Source organism: Neopelma chrysocephalum, unplaced genomic scaffold (assembly GCF_003984885.1).
Source record: "Neopelma chrysocephalum unplaced genomic scaffold, ASM398488v2 Primary Assembly neopelma1_80, whole genome shotgun sequence".
Lineage (NCBI taxonomy): Eukaryota > Metazoa > Chordata > Aves > Passeriformes > Pipridae > Neopelma > Neopelma chrysocephalum.
The window spans coordinates 308,275-322,019 of record NW_020897741.1 but is presented as its reverse complement, the minus strand read 5'-3'; the positions used below and the strand labels follow the sequence as shown (position 1 = coordinate 322,019).

The window sequence follows — 13,745 nt, the reverse complement described above, 5'->3', positions numbered from 1 at the left end:
TAGAATAGAATAGAATAGAATAGAATAGAATAGAATAGAATAGAATATCCCGAGCTGGAAGGACCAACATGGATCATTGAACTCCGACTCCTGACCCTGCACAGGACACCCCAACAATCCCATGTGCCTGAGAGCATTGTCCAAACACTTCTTGAACTCTGTCAGGCTTGGTGCTGTGACCACTTCCCTGGGGAGCCTGTTCCAGTACCCATCACCCTTTGGGTGAAGAACCTTTTCCTAATATCCAACCTAAACCTCCCCTGACACAGCCTCATGCCATTCCCTTGGGAGTTGAAATGAGTACTGACACAAAAAGATGTAACTCCAGCCTTCTCCATAAAGCAAAGAAGGTAAATTATCAATAAGAAGGACCAGTTTATCCTTAGAAGTAATGGAGACCAGAATTTTTCCTGCTGAATGATGACTCCTTGGCACATGAATACTTAACGCAGAAATCACTCCCAGTTATCATCTGTGTGCACTAACCAATACGTAATTGTATTTATTATGCTTGCAAAGTCACTTTGAACATGGTGAAAGACTGCAACACAGAAGGATGGGGAGGGTGCTAGGCAGAAAATATTGTTCAATATAACGTGTAAAAGAGGACAGATGATGCCAGGAGCTGAGCAATGTTCAAATGATGTTCTCTGCTGCACAGGCACGTGAGAGAGGCTTTGAAAACAGGCCACATGGCATAGTGGGAAAAATTCGTTTCTGCTCAGAAACAATTAAACCATAGGGTAGTAACTTATCAGTAGAAAAAAAAATACCATTTATTCACTTTTTGCTGGAAGGTCCACTGCCAGTCACTTGTGGCTATCTGGAGCAGCATTATCTGTTGACACTAACTGTTGACACCAACTGTTGACACCATATTTCTAACACATTTTTTCCTCTACCTCCTAGATTTTTCTTTCTAGTATGAAGAAATATGTAATTACACAGCAGTTTCTTCTTCCTTCATGAGAGCTACAAGCAGGCAGTCATATCTCAAAGACCAGTTATAAAATCATTACCAATTACTGTCAAATAAAAGCCAGCTATGATGTCAGCTTCTCTAGAAAGCTTTGATGCAAAGGGGTCTCCCTTCTGGAGATAACGTGGGACATATTCTTCCTGGGAGGAAGTGTTGTGATCTGATGCCATCCCACTCATGTCCAGTTAAGTGTCTGAAAAACAAAAGAACAGAGTTTGCAATAGATCACATCTGCTGCTGGAAAACACAAAGATATTTTTGTTCATACACAAGATGCATCTTCCCATCTTCATTTCTGCTCTGCCACTTGCCAGGGCACGGCAGGATCCAATTCAAAATTGCGTAAAGCATCCTACCATGATCTATTTCATTACTTTATCCAAGAACATCATTATTCACATGGCACTGCAGTATAAAAAAGACATTAAGTTACTACAGAATGTCCAAAGGAGGGCCACAAGGATAGTGAAGGGTCTGAAGAAGTAGCAGTATGAGCAGTGGCTGAAGGCACTTGGTCTGTTCAGCCTGGAGAAGAGGAGACTGAGGGGAAACCTCATTGCAGTTACAACTTCCTTGTGAGGGGAGGAGGAGGGGCAGGCACTGATCTCTGCTCTGTGGGGACTACTGACAGGACCCAAGGAAATGGTCCAAAGTTGTGTCAGGGGAGGGTTAGGTTGGATATTAGGAAAAAGTTCATCACCCAGGGGATGTTTGGGCACTGGAACAGGTTCCCTAGGGAAGTGGTCACAGCACCAAGCCTGATGGAGTTCAAGTAGTGTTTGGACAACACTCTCAGGCACATGATGTGACTCTTGGTCCTGTGCAGGGCCAGGCGTTGGACTCGATGATCCTGATGGGTCCCCTCCAACTCAGCATATTCTGTGATTCTGTGAGTCTGTGGCAGTGCCCACAGTAACCCATCTGAGCAGGTACCAGTGTATTGTGGCTTTCAAGCCAGGTCTTTGGAAGTGCCTTCCCTGAATATCTTAAGGATCTCCCTGTTTCCAGTTTGGTCTAAGAGTGCCTCAAGACTGAGAATACAGAAAAAATAAGCAAGGCAATTTTTTGTGTCTGATTATCTTTATTGTTCAATGTGTTTAATGTATACTGTACTACTTGTCTTTATCTACACACACAGTTCTCTTAATGCCAAGAAACTGGTAAGACAGTCCCAGCAATTTCTTCATATCCTGAGGGACACTACGTCTACAGATGGCAGCTCTAAAAATTTTAAAGGTAAGTGAAAACTCATATCTATAAATTCTCCTTAGAGTTATTTAGGTGTTGGGTTCCAATGCAAATAGCTTTTCCTGGCTATGGTTATAAACAGCAATTGGCTGCTATGGTCATGAAGAAGTAGCAGAATTATTAAATAATGGACTCATGTAGGAAGGCTTTTTGAGTTTTCTTTCCATTTCCTTTCATGTGGAAATTGGCCATTGAGGTCAAATACACTAATGGAAATAAAGTGAAATAAAGATACTGGAGAACTAGAATGTGGCAGACAACTATGAGGAATATCCCTCCAGGACAACTGAAAAAGTAAAGTGAGGAACCCTTGCATAAGGCAAAAACATTTCTGCCATGCTTGAAACCATACAGTCAGGAGCTTTTTAGGGCATTCAGGCCCCTCAATTCTTCTCAGCAGTGCTTGGTGGGGCAGGGGTGGCACTCAACAGCTTAACACTTCACTCTCAGGGTTTCCATACCTTTTGCTTTGAGACAAGATATAAAGCTCGAAATTTTGCCCCTCAAATGTCCAAACTTGAAGGGAGACTAGGTGAGAAGGAAAAAATTATTGCCTTATTTTATCCATTTGCTATCTCTCCCGCATTTTGAAGGCAGACAGTCTTCTCAATAACAGACCTATGTGGCCTGGTACACCTAAAGCACTCACAACACTGTTGTCCCTCTAGCTCCGAAAAAAGATGGTCTAAGGAGACCATCTAATACAAAAGGATGGACTAAATCATGAATCTGGGAAACAAAATAGTCAGAACGATCATCCTCTCCATCCTATCATAGCTGCAGGTCTTGATCCAGATTCCACCCGGACTTTAAAAGGATCCTGATGCTTTTCTATCCCCCAGCTTGCATGATCCCACGATTCTTCTGTGGCTGCAGCATTTGGGTGCCTGAAGTGATGCAAATGGAAAAGCACATCTGGGATCTGTCAGGACAATATGGGTTTGATATAAATACAAAGTGTTTAAGGGCCTTTTCTTCTTTTGAGCCACACTAGAATCTCCCACTCCAGTCAGTATCAGGTGGCTGACAAGGACAATAGTGTTCAACTTACAAGCACACAAAAAAGTAGCTTTAAAAAGGAAATTTCAACTCCTGTATATGTTAAGCTCAACCAGAAGTCCTACCACTGGGTTTTTTAATTGGCATTAAAGAAAAGGTGTAGGTTTCCCAAACAAATCACAGCCCTGGGACAGGAGGGAGCCCCCTCTGATCCAACTACTCATGGAAGATTTTGCTGCTCTGGTCAATCTAAGTTTTTTACCTGCTTGTAAAAGTTAATGTTGTGACAGAGCACTGCTATCTAGTTGCTGAAAAAAAAGCACCTTATTGTGGCTTTAGGCAGAGAGAGCACATTATTTCTTGAAAATTTTCAAATTTCCAAGAAGATACAAAAACTGTCCTCATTATTGTAATAAAGACTGATGAATTAAAAATAAATTTCAGATATAAGGAGATAAAAAACAACTCTACTTGATTTACACAAAAAGTTTACGATGACATATAATGCAGGGGATTAATACTAGATTATGGCTTTAAAAAAAATTCATCATCCTGATTAGGCAGGAATTGACTGTGTTCCCCAAAATGAAGCTCTATGCAAGAATCAGATCTCACTTTTAGAGTACATAAAACAGAAAAAGACATAATTAACAAGGCAGAATAATTAGTTCTCTCATAATTCCAAGTCAAGAAAAGCTGTAATCCTAATCAGCATCTAGTGTCTAAATGTTGGGTAAAAACCTGTGGAGAGAGATAACTTTTATAATAATAGGCAAACCCTAGCAAATGTAGGGGATGCCCATTTTCCCAGACAAATTATTTCAGGAACCAACATTGGAACTGCTAACTCTGTTGGTTCTATTAATACATGTGCTTTTTAAGGTACCACAGTATTAAATGCCTGATAAAAGTCATAAATGTTCTGATCCACAGCTCCTAAAAATTAATAGTCAGTGACAGGGACTATAAAATATTATTTTAATAGGAATGCCAGTGATCCCTGCTTGTACCAACCTTCATTTCTTGCAAGCTCCTGTGAACTCCTAAAATATATTGGGAAGCTACAAATAGGAAGTGGACTAACCCAGGTTCAAATTATGCCTTCTTCCATGGGGTTTAGATAAACATGGTCACATACCGGCAAAATCTGAAGTCCTCCAACTAAATTAGTAAGAGAGCAATCACTATGCTTATGTTAGGCAGCTAAAAATGGATATATTTAGTTTATGTAACACAGTCAAAGTGGTAGGAAGTCGGGAAAGCATTTTCGTAACTAATGAAGGAAACATTAATACCAACCATTAAAAAAATTTTTAAAAAATCTGAAAAACCTAAAGGTATTTAGTATTAGAAAAAGCCTTCTATGTTTCATAGGAATATCAGAAACTGAACTATTATCAGATGCTGCAGAAATCTTCTGTGAAAGTTACCGTGGCAGCAATGCTTTCATGTGTCTGAAAAGAGAGCACGAGAAATCGTAGACCACATACAAGTGTTGTAATTATTTGTAGAAGCAGATTAATTTACCAAGTGATAAACGGCAGAGTGGAACAAAAGATATCCATGGACCCAGCATCACCTCATAGAAAGTTAGTAGTGCTCGTTTTGAAGGGCTTAATACAGCTGAAGTTATAACATTATCAACTGTATTAATTAAGAAAATAATTTTCTGCTCTCTCGTGATACGTTAAAAACAATAAGGTTATGAATAATTTTATCTGAGTCAGTAAAAGACAAGAGCTAAAAGGATAAATTAGTACCAGCAAGTATTGTTATCTTTTTAAGAGGAAAAAAGGTAATTATCTCTTCCTTCAATTTGTCCGATGACATCTATTTCTCAGAGTCCCCACAGCAAAGTTAGTCATCTCTCAGTGTCTGCTGGATCCCAACTCCTGCTGTCAAGCGTCATTTTTATCCTAAACTTCCCCTGTGTATTTTGAGGAGCTCATTTCATAGACACGGGCTGTGGAAACAGGAAAAGGTCCCAGTGGGCAGTGAGAGGTAAAAGATATTTTTAATTAAAGCCCTGGTTAGGTGCTTCTATTTCCTTTCAGTTTAAAAGCTATGCAGGAAGACTTACTATGGAACTTTGAAAAACATACAATAATTTTAAAAAATGTGATGAGAAATTCACAGGTGGTTATGTGAGTTTTAGGTGCTCCCTTCCCCTTAAGGGTGGGTTGTCACAGTGCCTGCAGCTACTTTTATGTTAGTAAGCAGTGCAGACCCCCGGCGGTGGATCTGCAAAGCAAAACAGGTACTGTTGAGGACCTTTATTTTTCCAAGGCTGTGCACTTTTCAAACACCAGTGCCTGAAAAAAAAAAAAAAGGAAAAGAAAAAAAAAGGGGGGGGGAAAGGGAAAAAAGTGAATGGAAAAACAAGAATGTTTTTAACTGAGTCCTTAATTCTGATTAATAAGCATAGATTAAAACCCAAGCTCTCAAAAGATATTTTGCAATATAAGTGCTTCATCTGCTGTGGCAGGCACACTTGGACAAGCACTGGGAAATAATCCAGTTATCAAGGACTGGTTTGTTCTTGCTGCCTCACAAGATCAAGTGATTCCACATTGCAGTAGGTCTCCAATGTCCAAAGCGTGGGAGCACAGAGCACTGCACCACAGCCTGCCATCTAGCTCAGCTACAGACCATCTTTCCAGCACATTCTATGATGAAAGGCCCCCTGTGCCTGTGAAAACAGATTTAAAAACACAACAAAAGAAACCAACCTGCTGCTTCTTAGAAATGGACTCCTGCTTCTATCTGTGCTGCAGACACTCATCTTTAATTAATACAAACAATTCCGCTTTTAAATAATATATTCTTTAAAATGGAACTGTTCAACTCTAGCCAACCTCAGGAGATCAAAAATCATCACCCAGACACTATAAAATGTCAATATCAAGCCTCAGAACTTCTGAAATTAAAGGAAAAAATGATTTGATGATTTTTGTTGGGCCTCATGAATGCAGCTTTGCCAGACCTACATCAATTTTGCTCTCTGCTTTCTCCTCATCTCTCACTGGGGTGTTTCAACATGTCCTTCGTGGCTCAGCCAGGCTCTTCTTACCCTGAGGAAGGGCAGGACACTCCATCCCCACCTCTTTCAGGAAAGAAGCTGACCACAGAATAGTGGTAACCTTGCTGATCCCTTCCTCTTACAGGGAGGGCACTGAAGGAGAGGGGAGAAAAAATCTTGGTTGTTCTTGCAGAGCAGCTGACGCTTTTCCTCAGATTTAGGTAAATCCTGGGAATTTTCACCCCAGATTGCCAAAAGCATGACATTTTGCAGGAGTTGAGTGGCAGCAACCAAATGGACTTGACCATTCCCTGTCATTTATCATAGAATCATGGAATGGTTTGAGTTGGAAGGAACCTTGAAGATCATCCCGTTCCAACCCTCCTGCCATGGGCAGGGGCACCTTCCGTTAGACCAGGCTGCTCAAAGCCCCATCCAACCTGTTCTTGAACACTTCCAGGGATAGGGTATCCACAGCTTCTCTGGGCAATCTGTGCCAGTGTCTCACAACCCTCACAGTAAAGAATTTCTTCCTAATATCTAATCTAAACCTGCCCCTGTCAGTTTATTTCCCTTATTTATCAGGCACTGACATTTGGTTTCAGGGTTTTCTAGACCCCTTGGTGGCTGGCTCACTGCAGGCACAGCATGAGACTTTCCATGCCCCCAAAAAAAGTTCAGCCTGTGAGCCTTTAGGTACCATCTGCATATACGACATCACCTGGAGAAGAAAAGAGCTTCACAATAACTGCTACCTCAGCAGCTGCAAACCTGTCCAGTGTGTGTTTTTGTCCATTTATATTTCATCACACATCATGACTTGGCCACTGTCCATCTTTTCCATACTAGCCCACCTGTTTTCCCATCTTCTGATGGAAATTCTCACAGTTCCCTACTCTCCTGAGGGAACAGAAAGGTCGGAGGACCAAGTAGAGAGCAACCCCCGGGTCCTGCTGAGTCTCATCCCTTCTTCGACTCGATGGGCAATTTTCAGCAAATTGCTAAATCTCTTCCCCCTGAAGAGAAACAGAGTGAATTTGCATCTACAGAGGAGGTGGGACAATGGACTAATGTGTTCTGGTGTAATGGTTCCCAAGTCAGTGATCTGAGGAAGAAAAATATATTCAGTTGTTTTGGAAAATTATTATAAACCACAAGGTGTCCTAAGAGATGTGGAGGCATTCGATGCTTTTATGAAGTACAAATTAACTTCTTAGCTCCAGCAACAGCAGATTATGATTTTACAGGTTATGGAAAATTCAGAGACCTGAAGTTGTGGGCTTTTTTTCCACAGTATAGCATCTTCAGAGGAAAACTGATTTATTTACAATAGGGAGATCAAAACTGAAATTTCAATTCATCTCAGCAGCCTGTTATATTTTCAATTTTTGATGTGAAAAACCACAAGCATTATTGTTTTCAAAATTTATACAGTTAGTCCTCAATATCCAGAGGGCATGTAACAACATTCACAAGCCTGAAGTCCTCTGGATTATACAACATATTTGTGGATTTGTTTTCCTATAGCTCAATAAAACAATGAATAAATAATGATCTCTGTGGTGTAGTGCCTCCTAATATCCCCGCCAGTGGCCAGATATGTATTTTTGTCCAGGAGCAACATCTGAAGCTGCTAGGGCATGCAAAAGGTAGAAAAATTCCTTCTTCTGAAAAGAGCTGTATATTTGAGTGAGATGGGTAGAGAAGCAGCCTTCACAACAGCCATCGCTGAATAGGCAGATAAACCTCTTACCTCCTCACTCTGGCTGTTAATAGACCCCCCTGCATGCGGTTTCCCAGGGCCCAGAACCACGATGCTCAATGGTAATTTCGAGTGGTGACTGGAGTGTCACACCCTGCAGAAGGCAGACAACTGGGAAATGAGACTGTGGCATGTGATCATTACAATCTTTATGACTGAAAAACAGGCTGGAGAGTACGTCAAGCAAACACGTATTGCCTGTCTGATTTCACAGAAGAATAAATTCTGATTTTGCTGCTACTGATGAATGTCCAGCCTATTCCTAACCATGGAAATTTCACAGCTTTCCAAGGTAATTTTTCCTGAGGTTAAGTAAAAGTCTCAGAGAATGAAACCTGAGACCATTCACCTGTTAAACAACTTACATCATTAGACCAGAAAAACTAATTTTCCTCCCAGATCCTTAATATCTGATATAGGTAGATTTTTTGGGGGGATGAATAATATTAGGAATTAATTTCAATATTTTAGGGATGTGATTAGTGGAGATTCAATAATCTGTTGAATTCAGCCTTGATAAAAGCCTTGTTAATGCAAGACAGATTATGAACAGAGTTGCACACAAGGGAGGGAAATTCAAGTGCCTTGAACAGGGAACACACATGGACAAGGACAGTAGTATATTGACTGGTATCACTGCTTTGGCAAGAATTGGGTATCAACTGTGCTTTTTAAAACTAAAAAAAAAATTGAAATTCGCCATGATATTATGTCACAAAATATACATGAGCTTCAAGAACTCTGCATGCAGGAAGGTGAGAGGATCACAATAAGATAAATTCAGAAGCACCTGAATTCAAATACAAGCATTACTTTATCTGGTGAATAGAAGGTGTTCAAGAAGCATTAAGAAAAACTCAGTTTGGGAAATTAAGATGAAGAACCATGTAAATGTAAACGTTTGATAAACAACAACAAGATTTCCTTCTGCTTGGGTTTTAGTCCATAAAACCAACCTAACTGCAAAGCACTGTATGCACCAACACCACAACAACAGCCAGTGCCCATAGCAGAGGACACTGCCAGTGTCCTTGCCAGGCTGGCAGCACCTGAAATGCATCCACAGCTTGCCCAAGAAGCAAAGCAAATTAAACCAGGGGCCCTGCCTAGATTAAAAATTCATCTCCAGATCTGAGCACTCTTTGCAAAGTTCCTCAAAGTCGAGAGCCAGTCTATTAGGAGAAAAAGATCCGTATTCCCACTGTATCCCCACTGTATCAGGGAGCCCTCTGACACATCAGAATTTCCTTACATCCATGTTTAAGCTCACCTTGCTTACAAATTTCAGGACACCCACCCTTGCTCTTGTTTGGGGAAGACAGCACCATATTTTTTTGCAACAGTTTTCCTAGGAGTCCTGGTAGTGAGCAGATCAGCTGTGTGAACCTGATGCAGCAGAGTAATTGGTCCAATATCTGGCTCTACCCCTTTCCTGAAATTTCAGAGGGAACTTGGCTGTCTGTATAGACCTAAGTCAAAACAAACTCTGGTCAAAAGAGACCAGACATTTCACAGGATCTGGAGAGGCTGCAAAGCTTTTATTGAGTATTTCTATGGTACCAACAGCACAGCAGCAAATAAAGCATTTCACACTCCTGCTTTCCTGAGGTTGACTTGTGAAAAAAGCATGTGCCACTCAAATATGGGAGCTACATAGTCAGCAGAGACAGTCTAGAAGAAAATGAAAAGCAGTCACAACCGAGCATCATTTAGAGAGGATAAAAAATAGTCTCAGTAACCCAGCAAGCGACATTTTAACCAAGAAAACAATACCCTGATTGTAGCACCACAGGAGGACAAGCAACAAGGAAAAACCTGAAAACAAGACCAGCTGAAGAAGAACAGAAAAGCAATGACAGTTCATGAGATACAGAACCTGCAATTTCAGTTTAGGCTCCTAGAACACTTTTTGGTAGAGGTTTCCTATTGCACAGAAAATACTAACCCTCTGTTTCGACATCACTGTCCATTTGTCCATTACAGAAGTGTCCTGGAGACACACAAAAGCCTGACCCTGTCCCAGGGAGAAACAAGCGGCTTCCTTGCAGACCAACATATGAAATCTCGTCTGTTCCTTTCTCATGTAAAATGTAAGGCCTGGAGTAACTACATGCACAACTATTTTCCAGCTCATAACCTTAATTAGAGCTGCTTAGTGAACTATGTGCAGTCATATAACGAGTCAGAAGCTGGGAATGTAACTTGGAAATGCTGATTCCCTTTCCCTTGCTCTCTCTGCTGGATCTTCTCCTACTGCAGGCTGGGACTGATGTTAGAATTGTCCATTTGCTGCCTGTTTTCAACTGAGGTGGTTGAGCACTGCAAACTGGGGTGCAGCCGGGCACCCAGAGAGGGTGCTGCATCCCGCTCAGCAAACACTCTCCAACTGCAAGCAAATACAAGGATGTGCTGATCCCTGACTCCTAGGTGAGCACTTCAGGGTTATTTTACAATTCAATGCAGCTTAGAGTTCTGCTAAGTTCAAAGAACTGGATTTTCTTTGGTGCAAAGTGCCATCACAGCACTGTGCTGACTTGTTGTCTGGAGTTGTACAACTCCAAGCAATTCCCTTCTGTCTGTGAACAAGGGAGTTGAACACAGTTTCTGCAAATACTTTCTCTTTGTTGTAAAGGAGTGCTTTGGGATATTCATTTCTTACTTTGAAATTAACCAGTTATCAGTATAAAATCAATACCAGTCAGATAATCAATATCAAATAATCAGTGTTTTCGGCTCCTAATATTGCCCAAAGGCACAAATGATCAGTTCTCTTCCAAATTCATTTTTTCATAAAGGTAATGCCAGATTTGTGCAAAATTCCAAAAAGACTAAAGAAAGCACTAGTCCGAAAAGGACAATATTCATCAAAATGCCATTACATTGGCAAGTCCTGTTACACCATGAAATTATCCCTGGTTATACCTCACATGCCTGGAGACTCTAATACCATCAGAAGGGGCAGAGGAAAGAAAGGAATAAATGACACCATGCAATATCAAAACTCTCAGAAAATATTTCTGAATTTCTCAGGTACATTTCTAAAGGCTGCACCCTAAAATCTTTAATCCTATGGTGAAACATTTTATTCTACAGGAAGGAGAAGAAAAGTAGAATGGCAAACAAAAGGATTCTGTGAAACTAAGTAACAGTGAAGGTAATATGAAAATGGACCTAAATTAAGAATACAGTGAAAATACATAATATAAGCACCTAGATGTGTATCTATGCATGCCATTTTGCACCTGCATATTCTTTTGCATGTACACACCTACACTTTCAACATCTTACAAGAACAGGAAGAGAAACAGGACGTACCTTATTAATGAACTCCGTATAGAGCATCCCCCCTAGAGCTCCACAGCTGCTTTTATTTCAATGTCTGGACCAGAGTGATCTGTAAAAGCATAAATCCACAGTGCTCTTGGTGTTTCAAGTTTTAGAATTCAAGAGGAAGAGGGGAAAATCATTCTGTGCTTCAGTACAAGGAGATCTCTCTCGTTTTCCCCCTTCCCAACTCGGACTCCCGGACTCTGGATGCTGTGCTGTTCCTCCCTCTGTCACTCTTCCCAGTGGTGCTGCTGTCGATCATCCATCTCACCCCATGAAATTCACTCTCCGGAGTATCCTGCCCCTCTGTCCGTGTGAATCAGCTTTCCAAAGAGCACTGACACCTCAGAGAGGGACCCTGGGAGTGTACTACTGGCAGAGGAAGGGGTATAAGCCAGAGCCAGCCAAAATCTGTCAAAGCACATGTCACATGTTGCTGGATCCCTCCTGCCAGCACAGTTGTAATCCTGTTTATCACCCGCGCCACAGAACAGTGAATGCTTTTAAAACTCGAAGGTGCTTTTTCTCCTCAAGTTGTTCTTACTTTATGGTAAGAGAGGAAAAAGAACTGCAGTCCTAAAAGGTGCTTTCACAGAGATAATAAAAGCATCTTTTAGTATTGTATTTCATTTTTCTTCTCTAGCTCCACCAGTCACTTATAAAACTGGGCTGGGTAGTAGAAATACATGTGTGTAAATCATCATCACTGCCCTGAAAATTTTTAGATAAACTGAAGACCTGACTTGCAATCCCCACTGCAGTGAGATAAAATCTAAAGCCTGAAGAAGTTTACAAAGATGAAATACAGGAATGAATCTCTAATTTTTCTCTCCAAGGCAGATTTCTGAGTCTGTATAGCTGAGCCCCACAGAGTCAGTTCTTTTTCATCAACTGCCTGGTCAAGAAGCACTTTCCTGGGTAACACAGCAAACTGAATCCAGTCATGGATATGGAAAGAATATTGCAGAGAACACTTTTAGATGCTTTGTAACCCGACACTTACCCTAACACCTTTCTGCCAGGGACTAGGAATTAAGAGTCTACAGAAGTCACTGAAAGATTTTAATAAACAGCAGCTTCACTTGGCATTTTAATATCAAAGACAAATAGAGACTATGACAGTTGTTTTGCTTTATTTAAAAAAAAAAATCATTAATTTCATGGGACTCTTTCTATGCTTGCCAGAGGTGGAAGGATTGTATTCTACAAGTAACAGAGAAGAAAGAGTTCTCTCCTACAATGGTAAAAGAAGATAAAGGAAGTAAATTATTTCCAGAAATATGGAGATTTTTTTGAACCAGGGAAGAGCCTCACAGTAAGGCTGGATACAGCTCTCTGATGGTTACATAAAAACAAAAAGCAGCTTTTTTTCTCATTTCCTAATGAAGGAACTGGGAGCAGCCCAGTTTTCAGTTATAGACCGGCCCCAGTCAGTTCAGTGCAGCCTTGCTTGGCACACACACAGATCCCTCGGCTCACAAGCACTGCATGTCAAGGGAGGAATCCTGAAAAAGTAACTTTCTAACTGACCCAAAATCCAGCTACATCATCAAAAACCCTGTATGCCAAGTGACTGCAGGCCAGTTCGTTGCAGAATTAACAGGGGGACAGTGCTTTACGCTCAGCTGGTTTGAAGCTGCTTTGCAGAAAATGCTCATCGTTAATGCCATGTTTTATTTAGGGGGTGAAGAACCAGAGAAGGGTGAAAAGTGCATGATTTTCAAAAGAGAAAACTCACTCTAGGTAAGAATTGCAGTCTTCCAAACTGTTGGTGTGTGCCAAAACAGTTGTAGACATCAGGAAAGCTCCAACCCCTCCAAAATCAATAATGTTCTGATACCCTGCAGGACTCAAGAGGAGACCAAGGTAACTGGCTGCATTGTAGGTGGTAAGTTCTGAGGACAAGTGACACCTGGTGTCCCTCTCCTCCTCATCTCCACTTTTTCACATCAACATGGAGCAGAGCAATAAACACCATCATTCAGTGAGGGTTAAAGAGAACAGCGTAACTCACGACGGTCAGAACTTGGTAAGGGCAAAGAATGATTGAAAAGGAGAAAAAGGGAAAGATGAGTGTAATTTAGAGCATCACCCAGAACCCTTGGCACTAGGAGACTGAAGTATCATGATTCTTGTCCAAGCAGTAATTTCTTTAAAGAGAACTCGATAGTTGCTATGGACTCAAAAACCAGTAGATATGAAGTATAAATCAAAGTCCTTCTAGAGCATATCACTTTTCTTGAGGGTAGAGTTTGCAGAAATCATGGCTAACAACTCATGAAAGGAAGCAATGGAAGAAAACTGAGTTTATTTCTCAGTTTATTGCAGATGGTGTTTGTGATATGACATTGTCAATTTTAGTAACAAATTGCTGATGCCAATTCTCATGTTAGCTCCCATCTTAACTGGTC

At 40.9% G+C, this 13,745-nt stretch overlaps 1 protein-coding gene across 1 annotated transcript in view; it reads right to left on the bottom strand.

Annotated features, from left to right (window-relative positions):
- OPN5 (opsin 5) overlaps window positions 1-11,391 on the bottom strand; it is a 30,122-nt gene extending 18,731 nt beyond the window's left edge. Inside the window, exons 1-2 of the mRNA XM_027690096.1 lie at window positions 11,323-11,391; window positions 1,020-1,172 (exon numbers count right to left, since the gene is read on the bottom strand). Of these exons, the coding sequence (XP_027545897.1) occupies window positions 1,020-1,158 (139 nt within the window). The 5' untranslated portion in view covers window positions 1,159-1,172; window positions 11,323-11,391. The remainder of the gene's footprint in view (window positions 1-1,019; window positions 1,173-11,322) is intronic.
- Between the last annotated feature and the right edge of the window lie 2,354 nt (window positions 11,392-13,745).